At 35.7% G+C, this 19442-nt stretch overlaps 1 protein-coding gene across 1 annotated transcript in view; it reads left to right on the top strand.

Moving 5' to 3' along the window:
- MALRD1 (MAM and LDL receptor class A domain containing 1) overlaps positions 1-19442 on the top strand; it is a 679682-nt gene that overhangs the window by 543157 nt on the left and 117083 nt on the right. Inside the window, exons 35-36 of the mRNA XM_054503207.1 lie at positions 8214-8339; positions 16301-16367. Coding sequence (XP_054359182.1) covers positions 8214-8339; positions 16301-16367 — 193 coding nt within the window. The remainder of the gene's footprint in view (positions 1-8213; positions 8340-16300; positions 16368-19442) is intronic.

A 19442-nucleotide genomic window follows, 5' to 3' on the forward strand; every position in this document is an offset into this window, starting at 1 on the left:
CACCAGGAGGGTTTCAAGATTTCATCAGCTGTTGTGTCAGTCAATATCCTGGCAAGAAATAGTTATTGATATCGCATAAGTTGAAAAAATATTAATAAGGGGATTGTTTATTAGAGAAATAGTATGCATAGCAAAGCCATAAGGGATAGTAAGAGTGGGGGTTTTTTATCACCTATAGACCAAAGAGTGTGAGAGGAGGTTCAGTTGCGTGAGCCTAGAGTGAGAAGGGAGTACTTGGTAAGAGGCATGATGTTTAGTTAAGGGAAGCAGTTAGTCCATGCTGATGTCAAAGAGTCTCTTCGCTCTGTATTAATCTGCTGGTGGTGATACCCATTGGCCAAATCCAATCACACACCAGAAGATTAAAAGGCTTATTAATGTATCCTTATCATCCAGCCTTCCAGGTCCCAGATGGGGAGAGAAAGTGGAGAATAGATCAGAAGTACATGGAAACTATCCATCAGTGACAGAACAACTGTGAAAAACAAAGGGAAGAAGTGGGTAGTTTACCTCCTTTCCAGTAGCAGTGGAGGTGTCCTGTGAAGTGCAGGCCACTTCTGGTGATTTAGAAAGGGCCATGTTCTTAAGACTTGTAGATCAAACCTTATCATCAATATTTTTGCTATTGGCCTTTAAATATGAAAGCTATGATCCCAACAGCTGATAGTGATTTTGAACAACAGTGTAAAGATTTTTCCTCTGCATTTACAAGCTTCATTTCTTACAACAGTGTTCCTCAGTTTTTTTGACATTAAAAATCATGGTAATTCATCTGTTTCAGGGAGATATTGGAGGAGTAAGTGAAATCAATATGGTAAAGTGCATAATACACACAATAAATTATTATCCTTTCCCCATTAAATTATCTTATAGTTTCATTGAAAATTATTTAAACTGCTAAGGTATTTTAATAAGAGTACTGGTTGAATTGAAATCAAGAATAAAATAAATATCCATCCTGCTGTATGTTAGGTGTGTGTGCCCTGAAGGGCTTGTAGCCTTCATTCTCATAGCCCAAGACCATAGTTTCTCTACCATTAGAAATATTGACCTGCTGCGTATAAATTTTATTTTAGTAGAAAATGGGTATACATCCATAGTCTTACATACTTTACATTCGAATATATTTTCCATGCAGCAACTATAATCTATTAAGAAATTTTGCTTTCAGGAAGTAGCGCCAATGAACTATTCGTGAATTGTTTAAAGTATCATCAACCTGAGTGAATGAGCTATGTGGCACAAAATGCCCTGTGTTACTTAGCCTATTTTGTTAAGAAAGAATACCAATTTCTAGGATGATAGATGAAATAACTATTTTTGTTTGTTTGTTTGTTTGTTTTTGAGGCAGAGTCTCACTCTTTTGCCCAGGTTGGAGTGCAGTGGCACAGTTGTAAATCACTGCAGCCTTGCCCTGCCAGGCTCAAGCAATCCCCCCACCTTAGTCTCCCAAGCAGCACAGGCATGCTCCACCAAGTCTGGCTAATTTTTTAAAACAAAATTTGTAGAGGTAGGGTCTTGCTAGGTGGCTCAGGCTGGTTTAAAGCTTCTGGGTTCAAATGATCCTGCCGCCTTGGTCTCCCAAAGTTTTGGGCTTACAGGTATGAGCCACTGTGCTCAGCCAAATAAATATTTTATAGATATTAAAATATAATATCTGAAAGAGAATGTACCAAAAAATAGATATTATTCATGGAAACATTTTGAAATCTAAGTTTTCCATGAATTTTATGTGTGAATTTTTTGGCTTAATTTTGGAATTATTCTATGTTGTACATATATTAATAAAGAAGGAACAATAGAAAGTAAATGGCTCAGATTATTTTCCTATATTCAGTACAATGTTATTTGCTTTATGGATGCCAATAAATATTAGATGCATTCATAATTTATTTGCTACCTACTCTTAAAAGAAAATTTATAAATATTAAATATAACAATGCTATTTAAAATGCAACAGAAGCTAATATTTTTGTTTACAAATTTCGTAAAGCCAAAGTCAGTTTTTAACTATCTAAGCGGTTAACTTTCTAAGAAAAAAGTAAAGCTTTTTATATTGAAACCATTTATTTTCTGATTTTTTAGTGTGTTTCAACTGTATTTGTGCCAAAGTTGTGAACTTATAACACTTATAAATTAGAGCTCTTTATTATACAGTCAACTTGAAAATAAGTTACCAGTCACATTAGAAATTGGAAGAAGAAATATGGATAAATTCCTATCTCCAGTAGAGGAAGGGTTCAAAGTATATGTTTTCAAGAAGATGAGTAGTATCTGCCATATTTGTATAAAAATGTTAATATGTTATATTGTTTAAAACCTTGAAACTATGATCTTATATGATCTCTCAGCTTTTTGCAATGAAAAATAATGAGAAAAATATGTATGCACACAAAAAATATGTGTGTATATATGTACACACATATATATCATAGATACATATATACACACATATTTTTGTGTGCATACAAAATAAAATAAATAAAACAGGCATACCTTGTTTTATTGTGTATTGCTTTATTGCGCTTCACAGATGTTGCATTTTTTACAAATTGGAGGTCTTCATCCTTGCATCCTGCAGGTCTATCAGTGCCAATTTTCTTTTTTTTTTTTTTTGGTCCGTCTTTGCAGGTAGCATAGTCTTTTTTTTTTTTTTTTTAATACTTTAAGTTCTAGGGTGCATGTGCACAACGTGCAGGTTTGTTACATATGTATACATGTGCCATGTTGGTATGCTGCACCCATTAGCTCGTCATTTACATTAGGTATATCTCCTAATGCTATCCCTCCCCGCTCCCCCCACCCCATGACAGGCCCTGGTGTGTGATGTTCCCCTTGCTGTGTCCAAGTGTTCTCATTGTTCAATTCCCACCTATGAGTGAGAACACGCGGTGTTTGTTTTTTTGTCCTTGCGATAGTTTGCTGAGAATGATGGTTTCCAGCTTCATCCATGTCCCTACAAAGGACATGAACTCATCATTTTTTATGGCTGCATAGTGTTCCATGGTGTATATGTGTCACATTTCCTTAATCCCATCTATCATTGACAGACATTTGGGTTGGTTCCAGGTCTTTGCTATTGTGAATAGTGCCACAATAAACATACATGTGCATGTGTCTTTATAGCAGCATGATTTATAATCCTTTGGGTATATACCCAGTAATGGGATGGCTGGGTCAAATGGTATTTCTAGTTCTAGATCCTTGAGGAATCACCACACTGTCTTCCACAATGGCTGAACTAGTTTACAGTCCCACCAACAGTGTAAAAGTGTTCCTATTTCTCCACATCCTCTCCAGCACCTGTTGCTTCCTGACTTTTTAATGATTGCCATTCTAACTGGTGTGAGATGGTATCTCATTGTGGTTTTGATTTGCATTTCTCTGATGGCCAGTGATGATGAGCATTTTTTCATGTGTCTGTTGGCTGCATAAATGTCTTCTTTTGCGAAGTGTCTGTTCATATCCTTCGCCCACTTGTCGATGGGGTTGTTTGTCTTTTTTCTTGTAAATTTGTTTGAGTTCTTTGTAAATTCTGGATATTAGCCTTTTGTCAGATGAGTAGATTGCAAAACTTTTCTCCCATTCTGTAGGCTGCCTGTTCACTCTGATAGTAATTCCTTTTGCTTTGCAGAAGCTCTTGAGTTTAATTAGATCCCATTTGTCAATTTTGGCTTTTGTTGCCATTGCTTTTGGTGTTTTAGACATGAAGTCCTTGCCCAGGCCTATGTCCTGAATGGTATTGCCTAGGTTTTCTTCTAGGGTTTTTATGGTTTTAGGTTTAATGTTTAAGTCTTTAATCCATCTTGAATTAATTTTTGTGTAAGGTGTAAGGAAGGGATCCAGTTTCAGCTTTCTACATATGGCTAGCCAGTTTTCCCAGCACCATTTATTAAATAGGGACTCCTTTCCCCATTTCTTGTTTTTGTCAGGTTTGTCAAAGATCAGATGGTTGTAGATGTGTGGTATTATTTCTGAGGGCTCTGTTCTGTTCCATTGGTCTATATCTCTGTTTTGGTACCAGTACTATGCTGTTTTGGTTACTATAGCCTTGTAGTATAGTTTGAAGTCCGCTAGCATGATGCCTCCAGCTTTGTTGTTTTGGCTTAGGATTGTCTTGGCAATGCGGGCCCTTTTTTGGGTTCATATTTTCTAACAGTATATGCTCATTTCGTGTCTGTATCCCATTTTAATGATTCTCACAATATTTCAAACTTCTTCATGACTATTATATCTGCTATGGTGATCTGTGATCAGTGATCTTTGATGTTTCTATTGTAATTGTTCTGCGGTGCCATGAACCATGCCCATATAAGATGGTAAATTTAATTGATAAAGTTGTGTATGTTCTGACTGCTCCACCAATCAGTCATTCCCCCATTTGTCTTTTCCTCTCCTTGGGTCTCCCAATTCCCTGAGGCTGAACAATATTGCAGTTTGGCCGACTACAATAGCTTCTAAGTATTTAAGTGAAAGGAGGAAATGCAGATCTCGCACTTTAAATCAAAAGCTGGAAATGACTATTAATGAGGAAAGCATGTTGAACACCAAGATAGGCTGAAAGCTGGGCCTCTTGCTCTAAACAGCCAAGTTGTGAATGTGCAGGAAAAATACTTGAAGGCAATTAAAACACTACTCCAGTGAATACACAAATGATAGGAAAGCAAAACAGCCTTATTGTGGATATGGAGAAAGTTTTGACATATGTCTGCTGAATCCTGGAACTCAGAGGATCAGGGTTAGAAGACAAGAATAGATTGATACCACTATTATTTAGTGCTTTTGAAATCTTTCCAGACTTTCTGACAAAATGGTGCAATGGGTTCATTATTTGACACATTCCCTCTGCTCCAGCCTAATCTAGCGCAAAGTTCTAACTATCTTTAATTCTATGAAGTCTGAGAGAGGTGAGGAAGCTTTGGAAGAAAAGCTGGAAGATAGCAGAAGTTGGTTTATGAAGTTGAAGGAAAGAAGCCATCACCATAACATGAAAGTACAGGATGAATCAGCAAATGCTGAGATGGAGAAGCTGTACCAAGTTATCTAGATCTAGCTAAAATCATTGATGAAGGTGGCTACACTGAACAACGGATTTTCAGTGTCGATGAAAGCGCCTTCTATTGGAAGAAGATGCCACGTAGGACTTCCACAGCTAGAGAGAAGTCAATGCCTGGCTTAACTAAAAACTAAATATTTTCTAGTTATTATTTTTTTAGGCATGAGGCTGTTGCACATTTAATTGACTAAGGTATAGTGTAGACATAACATTTATATGCACTGGGAAACAAAACAATTTTATGTGACTTGCATTAATGCAACATTAGCTTTATTATGGTTATCTGGAACTGAGCCTGCCATATTGCTGAGATATACCTGTACATACTTCTTCATTTTTAATAAACATTATCTTTAAGATTTTGCTTCAAGAGTTTATCTTATAAGAGTTTGAAGATTGTTATTTCCTAGTTTACTTGGTCTGCAATGTAATTTATCTTGGCTATGTATATCCTAAAATGATTTAAACGTTTGGGAAAGCTGAAAATCAGTCTTCTCCTGAAACCCTAGACAATTTCTACCATTTGATTACAGATTTTTTTTTTTTTTTTTTTTTTTTTACAGAATCTTGTGCTGTTCCCTGGCTGGAGTGCAGTGGCACGATCTTGGCTCACTGCAACCTCCACCTCCCAGGTTCAAGTGATTCTCCTTCCTCAGCCTCCCAAGTAGCTGGGACTGCAGGCATGAGCCACCAATCCTGGCTATGTTTATTTAATTTAATTTTATTATTATTATTATGTTAGTAGAGAAGGGGTTTCACCGTGTTGGCCAGGCTGGTCTCAAACTCCTGACCTCATGTGATCTGCCCACCTCGGCATTCCAAACTGCTGGGATTACAGGCGTGAGCCACTGCGCCTGGACCAGCTTTGTTTTTCTTTCTTTCTTTTTTTTTTTTTTTTTTTTGGTTTATCTATGCTACTTCCTTATCCAACCTCCCTACTCAAAAGCGACCTGCTGTACTCACTGAACCAATAGAAAACATTGATTTTCCATCTGTAGACTTTATTCCTACTTTACTATATGGCTTTTCTCTAGAAATATTAAAATTTAAAATGTATTTCAATATTCTGGTCTTAACCTTCAGTCTTTATAGATCTCCATATGCTAAAGGAATTTTCGTTTTTATAAATTCTTATCTACAACAATGCTTTGCCTACTAAGTTTGACCTTATGGAATTTCTTTTCTTATTATTTTAAGCTGTTTATCACTCCTATATTGTTGCTCTCTTGTCATCACCATGTATGATTCTGGTCGTTCATTTTTAAATTTCTCCCCTGAACTCTACATTCTCAGTTCTGAGACACTGTGTTACATGTGGTGGAAGCTCAATATTTTTGGGGGTGAATTGATATTCTAGCACCTTAGGAAGAATTGCTCAATAAAGAGTATTGCCTAAATTTTTCAGAGTCAGCATTTTCAGTCAATGAAGACACATATTCTTAAAAACACTATTTTTTATGTCCAACTTTAAAATATATTTTAATGGGCCGTTTTCAAAATTAATTGTGTCGATTACCTATGATAAGTAAAATAAATTATTTGTTCCAACCCATAATTATACTTGAAGAAAACAATAATTTATGAAAGAACTGGCAATATCTGTATAAGAACCATATATGGGGACATTTATTCTTGGGTCATTTAAGTAATTTACCTTGAAAAGGTTGTAACTTCATTGTCTTTATTCATGTGCAAGGAATTTTTCAGACTAATCCTCTTTAAACTTTTAGTAGCAGGTTTGGAGTAAAATGTTCAAATGAGAAGTTGTATATGACAGCATTAAGTAAATCAGAGGAAAACAAAGCTGTTCTTGTTGAACCTGGGTTAAGTGCAAGACAGTTCTGACTACCTACTGCTGCCTTTGACATATTTCTGCTGAACCCTGGTACTCAGAGGAGCAGGGTTAGAAAACAAGTATAGATCAATACCATTATTTTTTAGTGCTTTTGAAATCTATCCAGACTTTCTGACAAAATGGTGCAGTAGGTTCTTGCTTTGACACGTTCCCTCTGCTCCAGACACATCACAGTGCTAGAGAGTAGAGTTATACCATTAAACACTCTGAGAAACAAGATGAAATCACCACTGGCACAGACCAGAACCAGAGGAGAACCAGAAAAGGGATCAGGCCTGCAACGCAGGCTTCTTGGCTTCCAGGTCCTGAAGCAAGCAGGATAATAGAGGAACCATATTTCACACTTGATGGCAGCCTGAAATGAGAAGTACCCATTTAACTCTAACACATAAAAACCAATGCCAACCATAGCCTCTTCTTTCTAGGATGTTGTAATCCTAAAGAAAGGAAGAAGATAATACAATTTTAGAACTGAAAACTGGGCTTCCTAATAGACAAATCAGATATAATTAAATTAATCAAGTTGTATACAGAAAGGTAAAGTGCTTTGTAAGACTAGGTAGCCATTGAACAGGCATCAGTGCTCTTGATGGGCATCAATAAGGACACTTTTCGAAACAACTGAAGTCTTACGAGTAATAGCATCTGTATGCTATTGAAATGTTTGCCTATTGAAGTCAGATCAGTGTCTGCTTGCATTTCATGCAATGCATTTGATGATATGTGTAATACTACATAATGCATGTATTAGCACAGGCTGCCATAAGAAAATAACACACACTGGATAGCTAAAACAACAGGAATTTATTTTCTCCCACTTCGGGAGGCTAAAAGTCCAAGATCAACATGTAGGCAGGTTTGGTGTCTCCTAAGGCCTCTCTCCTTGGCTTACAGATGGCTGCCTTCTTGCTGTGTCTTCACGTAGCCTTTCCTGTATGTCAGTGCATCCCTGATGTCTCTCTCTTCTTATAACCTTTGTTACCTTCTTAAAGCTGCTATCTGTAAATACAGTCCTATTGCGGGTTAGGGTTTCAAGATATGAACGTCGAGGTGAGGACACAATTCAGTCCCTAAGAATGCACGTCTGGGAAGTGATTCTTCAGGCAAATGTGGTTTTTCTTTCAGAAATTTTTAAGTTAATCCATTTGAAATATTCTTCAAAAAGAACTGTGTTCTAAAATATCAGACTAGAAAAAATCAAGAGTAATATAATAAACTGTTTTATATTATTTTGTTGTGAGAATTCATTGGGACAAAAAAAATTCATGCTTGCATCCCTGATCATTATTCTTTTTTTTGCAGCCAACAAGAGCTGTTCTAATGGAGCTCTGGTGTGTGCCTCCTCTAACAGCTGTATCCCAGCCCACCAGCGCTGTGATGGTTTTGCTGACTGCATGGATTTCCAGCTTGATGAGTCCAGCTGCTCAGGTACCCCATTTCCATTCAAATAGTCTTGTGATATGAACCAGCAACTTAACCTGCAACACAATGAAAATATTAAAACTTGAGGTTTTAAATAATGGCAAGCGTGGAATAATTGAATTTCTATTCTTCGTTTGGGGGCAGAAAGAATGTTGACATTAATTGCTACATGTCTAAAAAATTATAAACATATAATGGGCTCATGCTAGTTCTACACAATGTTTGATAAGAAAAGAAAAATCAAATATGTAATTTTAACACAATGTAATTTAAGATTATTAGCATTTAATAATCTCTCATCTGAAAATTGCTTGGTTTCTATAGTAAGGCAACCCTATACAATCTACTGCTATTATTTTATTTTTAAATTGTGGTCTTCCTTTGTCCACTTCTTTAGAAGAGTTTTCTATTTGCGTAATCTAGTTACATATTTAATAGTAAACTTATTAAACGTTAGCTTGACTTCTAAACATTTTTCTTTCTTCTGACCTTGGAACATTTATACAGCATAAGAACTGACAGTATATATCTGTCATTATACTTTTATCAAAACTGCTTTAAAATTTTCTAATTTATTGTAGCTCTTTGTTAACATCTCTCCTGAGTAAATGATTTTTTTATTTCACATAGGGGATGTATAAAATAACAGACCATTAAAGGTAATATGATTTTGTCCTAACTAAAGGATAATGTAAATTAATTATAGAGATATATTCAGTGAAATTTCCTAAATAAGTTGGAAATATTTTATATCAAAACTATTTAGGAAAATATTCTGTATCTTTCAAGAGAGGAGAACTTTATGAGATATATGGTAGAAGCATGATAATTGTAATCCAACCACATTGTGAAAAAGTCTTATTTTTTAATACACTGGAGGTGAGTACTCACATACCACTGCATTTTATGAGTACAAAAGCAAATGAGAAAGTGACCAGATCTGGCCCCATAAAATGTGCAAAGATGGGTACTCTTTGTCACTTTTTCTGCACTCAGAATGCATGTACTTCAGATGAGATACCAGTATTATTTTCTTTCCAGAGAGTAAGAAAGCCATTACTGAATAGCTCCATTCTTTGACACTATTAAGACACAGTATTTATGCCAGACCCAAACTTATTTACATAAAGACAAGATTATCTTCAGCATGGTCCTATATGAGCACAAATATAATACGTTATAATCTGTTATCTTCTTTGATATAATCTACTTTTAAATACAGGATCAGAAAAACAGAAGACTTGTCATTCATACCCAGCCATAGACAATCTGTAGGTAGTACTATAGAACACATTTTTGTGTCCATCCCTTTTCATCACTCACCAGTCATGTTTACAGTTCACTTACAAAGTGTAGGTCATGTTGACACAGCTATTGGGTTAGAGTAAAATAAAGAACTAGTGAAATACAGTTTTCAGAAATAAAATCCCTATTATATTATGTTTTATCTGTTTACATGTTGTATGCTTTTTGGCTTGTCAATCAAATATAATAAAGCCAAGCTTCTGTTTTTAAGATATCTTTAAGCCTGACCCACACTAAAGATTTGTCAGTGTACATTACACATTACTCTTTCTTTCCAACATTATATTCTTTTAAGGTCAGCATTTAATAGGCTTTTGTGAACCCAATCCTTACAGCATCCAATAATTCCCATAGTGGTCTCACCATGGTCAGAATCTGGCCTCACCTACCTTGAGGTTTAAGTCATAAACAAAAACATTAAGCTCGGGCACTGTATGGATGTTGCAGGCTACATATATGTCAATGAATCCTGTTCATGCCTAATTTATATTATAAAAGTATATTGTTTTCAAGTTTTGGTTGCTTTGCAACCAGAAATTATTGGCCAGCATTTGTCTGGGTAAATCTAAACTGAAAGTGTTTTTCTAGTCATTTGTGGTAGTAGAGGTTAATAAAGCTTATGCTAAGGCAAAACTATAATTATGATAATCATTCATTTGAAGGAGAATTGGGAAAGGACACTAAAAATGTAAAATTGTAGGATGGGACATTATAAATATAATACTTAACATAATAAATATTGACAATGGTGGTGATGATGATGATGATGCAGCTTAATAAAGTCTCAGAAGTATTTAAAAAACAAACCAAAACAAACACAAACACTTCTCAGGCAAGTACTGTGGAGCTACTTCAAGTTTGTTTATTATTATTATTATTATTTTTTAATTAACACATTATAATTGTACATATTTATGGGATACAATTTGACATTTCAGTGCATATGTTTTGTATAATAATCAAATCAGGGTAGTTAGCTTATCCATCACCTCATGCATTAGTTATTTCTTTGCGGTAAGAACGTCGAAGAGCCTCTCTCCTAGCTGTTTTGTAATATACAATATCTTATTATTTATGCATTACCCTACTGTGCAATAGAACACCAAAACTTATTCCTTCTATCTAATAGTAACTTTGTACCCACTGGCCAACCTCTGCCTGTCCTTTTCCTCCCCTCTCCAGTCACTGGTAAGCACTGTTCTATTCTCTGCTTCTATGATATCAACTTTTGAGGTTTGATAGATTTTCCTGCAGTCCCTGTGCCAGGATTTCAAGATAAAGAGAATAATCTCTTCCCTCTGAGACTTGCTTTGTTGCACAAAATCTTCGGGTAGACTCCTAGGTTGTATATATATCTTCAAACTATATGCAGATAATTGTGTATATGCATACTTATCTGGGACAGTACATAAATGCCACATGATTTAAAGAGGTTCGTATGCCCACAGCATCAAAAACTGCAAGGCGTTGTAGAAATTCTGAGCTAAATAGCCAATCATTTGACATTTTTACTCTAACAGGCTTTGGAGTCAGAAGACCAGGGTTTAGTTCTAGTTCAGATGCTTCTTTGCTATTAACTCCAGTAAGTTACATGAACCACTTGAGGCCTCACTTTCCTCCTCTGCAAAATGAGGATAATTATGGTATATAAGACACAATGTTATGAAGGACTAAGTGAGATAACACATGTAAAACTCTTAGGCCAGTCCCTGACACATAGCGGGCCTTACGTAAATGGTAGTGGTGATAGTGATGGTGATGGTGATTATAACCACAAAGGAAGAAAAGGAAGAGAAGAAGGAGAAGATGGAGAGAACAAGGTCGAGGAAACTAGGTTTCATAGACAATGCAAATACTCCCCCCCAGTATAGAAAGATGATTGAGAACAATTATTTAATACCTTATACACACCATTCACTAGTATAAAAATTCTAAGAAATTTAATTTCACCTTCCTAGAAGTCCTATAAGAAAGTGATATCATACATATTTCTACATGAAGAATCTTAGAGTACCTAGCTCAAAGTCCCATAACTCTTAAATGACTGAGCCAGGTATCATCAGGGTACACCAGGACTCATGTGGTTATCAATCTTCCCAGCAAACTAGTATATAGCACCTGTCACTTCCCTAGTCTCTATGTACCTTAAGGGGGAAAAATGAGGGCTTACTTGCAAATTATTTCTATTTAAGTTTTAAAGTTACTATTGTTTTTATATGCATGTTCCTACTTTTCCACTGACATATATCAGAATGGGATTCAATGTGAAATACTCAGAATGATATTTCTGTGTAATCAGTTGTGAATTGTATTGGCCTCCAGACACATATTCATAATAACCAACACAAAGGGGTACAAACCAGAGAGACATTACTGTGGCTAAAGATTGGGAACCTCTGCTAATGATAATATTATCCCATAGATTCCCAGTTCCCATATTGGGAATTATATCTACTTATCTCTTGGGAATACTCAGCCTCTTCATGGCTAATTAGCCATATCCATCTCCTTCCCCGTTTCATTTGCTCTCTGCTTAAAATTGTTTTGAGTAAATCAAAGCTGAAAATACTTTGTGCTGTGTCTTTCTGTATTACGGATAAAGAACCTGGGTCTAAAGCAGAAAGTTATAAAATCTTATCACAGAGATGAACTGTGAGTTTTCTGCCCTGCAAAACAACAGGATTCACCTCTGGTTCCAGTGAACATCTGTGTTCTTTGCACTGTGCTCCACTATACAGCATAAAAATGCGTATTTAGATTCACACAGAATCATTCTGATGTAAAGCAAGCTTATGTTTCATTTTCTGTAATAAATTTAAATATGAATGACCCACCCAAAAATGGGCAGCTCTCCTGTACTGTTTGTTTTCTGATACTCTGCAGTCTCAGACACTCTTCTCATTTTTCAATAAAACAGAATCCATATTTGAGGAAGACTGAAATTATACCTAAGATCAAAAATAACAATAAAACAGCTTATCTAACAAGGTTTATACCAATTTATGCTTTATCATCTTGGTGGCTATTCTTCAGTCAAACCAGCAAATTCCTTATTTGTAAAGGAGAGCTTATGTTTGTTCTGTTCAGAGGAGCATGCCCCCCAGTCCTGAGGTATGGAGCTCCTTACTCTCATCTTTGGCACCTTACTCCCCTGTTTTATGTAATTAGTTAAATAAGGAGGACTAAGGGAGGGCAAGATGGGAAATACATCCCTGGGAAAACAAATTGCTGATTTTTTTTTAAACCAAAAATGTTGCCAGACTCAAGATATATTTCAGTTTTGATCCTAAACGGCAACTTCCCTCCTTCCTTGCTTTCCTCTTTCTTAATGCCTGCTATCCCTTCTCTAGTGTGCAATGACTGCCTTTATTAACCCATTTTCACACTGCTATAAAGTCATACCTGAGACTGGGTAGTTTATTTAAAAAAAAAAAAAGAGGTTTAATTGGCTCATGGTTCTGCAGGTTAGACAGGATTCTGCTTCTAAGCTGGCTTCAGGAAACTTACAATCATGATGGAAGACAAAGCAAGCACATATTCACTTGGCTGGCAGGAGAGAGAGAGAGAGCGGGAAGTGCTAAACACTTTCAAACAACCAGATCTCATGAGAACTCTATTATGAGACAGCACTAGGGGGATGGTGGTAACCTATTAGAAACCACTCCCATGATCCAGTCACCTCCCACTAGGCCCCACCTCCAACACTGGGGATCACAGTTTGACATAAGATTTGGATGGGGACACAGAACCAAACCTTATCACTGCTTAACAGGCTACTCTCTCATGCCACCCTTTCCTTGTATGTTTTACTTCAATACGTATTGCTTACATAAAATTTCTAGTTCTCTATTTTCTCACTATCCTTCATGATTATCATCATTTCTCTGTTCTAGTAAATGTTTTCTCTGTCTCTGCTAAGATTGGGCTTATCAAAGACAAGGAGCATATCTATGTACCAGAAACAATAATCTCAAAATGACTTGAGGAAAAACCCTGAACAGTGGTGCTATCTAAAAGGCAGAAAAAAAAATATGAAGAAAGACCACAAATCTATATCTCTACTTCATATTAAATATTTCATCTGAGGTTCAGACCTGCAAATTCCAATGCCCACAGGTTGGGTCACTTCCACTTGGATGCCCCTTATGCACTTAAAATATAACATTATCTTTTCCTTTAAAAATCTTAATTCTCCATAAATCCCCCTCGGTGAATGAAACCACCAACTAGCCAATGACCCAGCCAGAAGTGTGGACATTATCCTCGACTCTTCCAAATAGTCACCGAGATGTTTCAATCCCAATATTTAAATATCTCTTAAAAATTCGACAACTTTCTACCCCCAACCCCTCCCTAATCCTTTAGTTCAGGCAACCATTATATTTTTGCTAGTTTATTACCAAAAAAACTCTTAATGGGGCTCCCAAATTTTAGTCTTGGTCTTTCTGTTGACTTGACACACTGCAGCCAGAATTCTAACACATGAAACATGGCACTTTCCTTCTTAAAATCTTGGCCCTGCTGGGCTGGTGTGACCCAGAAACTGTGTGTCTCTGAATTTTTTCTACACTATCTTTGTATTATGAGCAATTCAACCAGTCTGGGCTGTCTTCAGTTCCTCAAACATGCAACACCCTCTTCTCTGGCCTCTGGATCTTTATGCTCACCTTTACACACACACTACCACTACTGCCCAAATAAATGGCTGCTGATTCTCTCTGGAAAGCTTTGTCTTACTCCCCAAATGTGACCAAAGTGCTCTTCTTGGTGTTCCCATCACCCTTAGAATATCCATCCCAATAGAGTAATTTCATTCTGCATTTTAATGCCACACTCACATTTTTTTTTTTCATCTGGAAGGACAGTAGGAGCAGGAACCCTGGCTGTATATCTTTTAACGTCAACATTTATTAAACTCATACTATGAACTGGTTGTTCTTCTAACAGTCTCACAACCCTATGAGATAGTTATTATTTGTTAACCTTGTTTACAGAAAGCAAACAGAGGCACAGAGAGATTAACTACCTTACCCAATACTACTCAGCTAATAAATTGAGCTGAGAAGAGCAATTGGGCTCCTGTGCCCTCAGTATGAACAACTATACTAAGATGTCTATGTTATTATTATATTTCCAGTGCCCAGCCCAGTGCCAGACATTTTATAGGTGCTCAGAATAAATTTGTTCAATTAAAATTAAAGACAGAGGAAATTTTAATCAAGTGTTGGAGCTAAAGTAACCCAACAAGGGAGGACTGGTATTCTGCAAGAAAGGTGTTGAATTATACCCCATAAATATGTACAATTGCAATGCGTTAAGTAAAAACAAAAGGCCTAGGAGCAACTTGGGTCTTAACTGAATAGGGGACTTGACAGGCCTTAGTAGGTCAAGATGTCTCATGAGGGAATAAGGAGGCAGTTCATATGAACACAACATCAGGAGCTAACTGTGCTAACCACTCTCACGGTAGTTACTCTATGAAGATATTTAGCTTCTTTTTAACCTATAAGTAAACTGCCTTTGAAAATAAATGCTCTTGTTAAACTGGAACTAGAGAGCGACACAAGCAGTGAAATAGGAGGACCAGGGACAAATTTGAGTTATACTGACATTGATCATGGATGCAGAGGTAGGACATCTGCATGCTCATAAGTGAGTGACTTATCAAAAAAGGCTTTTGCCTGCCATGACATGAGGACTGTTGTGTAGAACTACAGAAATATTTCAGTTAACAAAACACTTTATTGTCATCACAAATATGTCATGCAGACACATTCTAAATAAGTAGATGATACCCAATCCAGGGGAGAAGTTCTAGTGTTCTAAAGCACTGTGAGATGACTATAGTTAACAATAATATATCGTACAGTTTCAAATAGTTCCAAGGAGGATATTGAGTGTTCTCAACACAAAGAAATGATAAATGTTTGAGATGATGGATATGCTAATTTCCCTGATCTGGTCACTATACACTATCTATATACATATAACTTTGTACTCCATAAATATGAAAAATTATTATATGTCAATTAAAAAAAAAGAGGTCTGATGCGATGGTTCGCACCTGTAATCCTAGCATTTTGGGAGGTCAAGGTGGCAGGATTGCTTGAGGCTAAGAGTTTAAGACCAGACTGGACAACAATGGCAAGATCCCATCTTTACAATAATTTAAAAATTAGGCAAGTGTAGTAGTGTGCCCCTGTGGCCCCAGCTATTCAAGGCTGAGGTGGGAGGATTGCTTGAGCCCAGGAGGTTGAGGCTGTAGTGAGCTGTGTTTATGCCACTGCATTCCAGCCTGAATGACAGAGCAAGACCCTGCCTCAAAAAAAAAAAAAAAAGAGAGAGAGAGAGAGAAAGAAAGAATGGCAAAAAATAAATAAAAATTAAAAAATTAAACAAGTAAATAACTTTTTAAAAGTCTTCTCTTTTTGCGGATTATTCAGGCACGCGAAGGGCATGAACACATTCAGGGCAGCAGGGGCCAGTGAACAAATTTGAAGAGAGTACAGGAAAGTAGCCTATGGGAATTCTTTTGCTTTTTGCACCTGGAAAGGAATTTACTCTCAGAGATTAGATTTAATGTAATGACAAGTAGTGATATCTTCTTCTTCCTCCTAATACTATTTATAATTAACTGGTGTCTTTGTGATGCTTCTTTTTAGAATGTCCATTAAATTACTGCAGAAATGGTGGGACTTGTGTAGTGGAGAAAAATGGTCCCATGTGTCGGTAAGAAGCATTGTTTAATTTTTTTTTAAGATTTTTTGGAGCTGGCTTACTTATTTTTCTATAGGCTGATATAATAGAGCATCAATCAGTTTGTGGTTAGTAAGGTAAAAATAGTGGATAATGGCACTATTTGCATTTATCTGTCTGAATAAGGTAAAGGAATATGTGAGTGCATTTCAGAGAAATATCTATTATTTATTATGATTGTGCATGTTTTTCAACATTTTATATGTGTAATATATAATTTTAATAATACTCACTATTCCTTGCATTTATTATTTCTGTCAGGTTTTTAAAAGTTTTTTTCTGATATATCTTTCTATTTCAGATGAACTTTGTGTCTGTATTTTTCTTTTCATTTCAATGTTCTTATTTCTCTTTAACAAAGGATGAAATTAATTTATAAATAATATCATTTGCTGGTTTATGCAGTGGGTATTTATAAGTAAAGTTAAGGTATAGATAAGAAATACATGTGCATACTCAAAGCAAGAGTAAACAAAAATAGGCCTTGTGATTTCTTTGGGGAAATATTTATATTGCATATCAAAGATGGCTTGATTTCTTCTCTCACACTTTGGGGAATTGTGCAAAACAGTTTCAAAAACTCCAAAGGAAATGATGCATATTTCATTATATTTGTGTTTATGCCTTTATAATTTAGCAGACCAATGGATATATCACTTTCCTTATTAGAAAACTCATTGAAGGTTGCTATTCAAGTCATTACAAAACACACAAAGGTATCTGAAAAACAATGATTAATAGTTGTTTGAGTCCTTATTTCTGTCTTAATCAACACACATAGTTTAGAAAAAGTAATTTATTCCTAAAAAAATAAAAAATTCTACCAATTAAAACAATAACAAAAATTTTATGATGGACCATATTTAGACACTGCTTTAGTTTAATATTGTTGAAATGTAATTACTAATGAGTTTCTTGGAACTGTTTTCTCTTTCAATGCTTTACATAATTTATTTCTCAATATGTCAACAAAATTATACTTTCCCCATATCAGTTTCCATGGAAATTAATTTATCAGAAACTATTACTTGATGGAAAGACAGGATACATAATATTAATTTCTAAAATCTCCTGAAAGAAGTTTGAATGATGCCAAAAAGTTTATTAAATATCAGCTGAGTAGATAATATTATTTAATGTCAACTGCTTACAGTAAAGAGGTTGATTTTTGTCCACTTTAATCCTGACAGGCCAGAAAACTCCCAGAAAGAGCAAGAAAAGAGCTTTACATTCTTGGCAACACTCTCGTGGTCTTAAATAAACTTGAAAAATTAAAATCCAGATGGTGAAGTCTTAGACTTCTCTCAAATGGGAGAACTCTAAGGTGAGGGAGATGAGACAGAGAATTGAGAGAAGAAAGGAAGTCAGTGGAGAAAAATGTAGAAAGGAATTCACTGCTAAGAAAGTCAATCAAATATCCTAAAGTATTATTTTTGATAGCAAATAATACTTTACAAATAGTGAAATAACTATAATGAACATCAATGCAAACAAATGTTGGAATTAGTGCTGTCTAGAATGTAGGTATGAAAAAATGACTTTTGAAACTTTCTCCGTATTGTAATAGCTTAGCCATTTCATTCAAGTTTTTCTTTGTTTAAAATTATGTACTAAAAAAGTAATATATGTGGGTTGTCATGAGTCTTTTTAAAATATACAGTAGTTTATCAGGCAAAAAGTGGAACTCTTGACACTCAAATCCTACACTGTAGTAGTAAGGTTTGTATCCATTTAGATATATTTTTCTTTACACAAGCACACATACACACAATTTTAAATTCCTAGATCCCTTATATATTCTTCTAACATTTATTTTAGGTTCAAGGTTTATTTTAGGTTCAAAATCTCCCATGACAAGTTTACTTATGTAACAAACCTACATATGTAGTTTTATTTATCAAAAATTTACTGAGTTAAATATTTATTAAGTAAACTCATCACGGGGGATTTTGTACAGATTATTCCATCACGCAGGTACTAAGCCTAGTACTCATTTTTTATTTTGCCTGACCCTCTCTTTTCTCCCACCCTCCATGCTTCAGTAGTCCCCAGTGTCTGTTGTTTCCCTTTGTGCATCCATGTGTTCTCATCATTTAGCTCACACTTGTAAGTGAGAATATGTGGTATTTGGTTTTCTGTTCCTGCGTTAGTTTGCTAAAGATAATGTCCTCTGGCTCCATCTATGTTCCTGCAAAGGACATGATCTAATTCTTTTTTTAAGGCTGCATAGTGTTCCATGGTGTATATGTACCACATTTCCTTTATCCAGTCTACCATCGATGGGCATTTAGATTGATTCTACGTCATTGCTATTGTGAATAGTGCTGCAGTGAACATACGTATGGAGGTGCCTTTATGATAGTAAAACTTATATTCCTTTGGGTATATACCCAGTAATGGGATTGCTGGGTCCAATGGTAGTTCTGTTTTTAGCTCTTTGAGGAATCACCACACTGCTTTGACAATGGTTGAAGTAATTTACACTTTCACCAGCAGTATATAAGTGTTCCTTTTTCTCCACAACCTTGCTAGCATCTGATATTTTTTGACTTTTTAATAATAGCCATTTTGACTGGTGTGAGATGGTATGTCACTATGGTTTTGACTTCCATTCCTCTAAATGATCAGTGATGTTGGGCCTTTTTTTCATATGCTTATTGGCAACTTGTGTGTCTTCTTTCAAAAAATGTCTGTTCATGTCCTTTGCTCACTTTTTAATGGGGTTGTTTGTTTTCTTCTTGTAAATTTGAAACCCCTTATATTAAAAAGGCACTTTAACCTGGAATTTACAATAAAGTGATAATCTTTACTTTTCACCTTCTTGTCTTGGCAGTGTTTACAGTGGATTGCCCTTTCTCATTACCTGATTTCTGGGATATCACTGACCATGCCTGTTACTCTCCTTCACCCATTCTTTTTCTTTCCTGTTGTCTAAATATTGGGACGTTAGACGATGCTTGCAGTTTCTCTTCTGTTTGTCTACACTCGCTCACTCTCTAATCTTGTCTAGCCTTGGACCTATGAATAAAATCTGTAGACTTCGAATAC

Source organism: Pongo pygmaeus, chromosome 8, assembly GCF_028885625.2.
Source record: "Pongo pygmaeus isolate AG05252 chromosome 8, NHGRI_mPonPyg2-v2.0_pri, whole genome shotgun sequence".
Classification (NCBI taxonomy): Eukaryota; Metazoa; Chordata; class Mammalia; order Primates; family Hominidae; genus Pongo; species Pongo pygmaeus.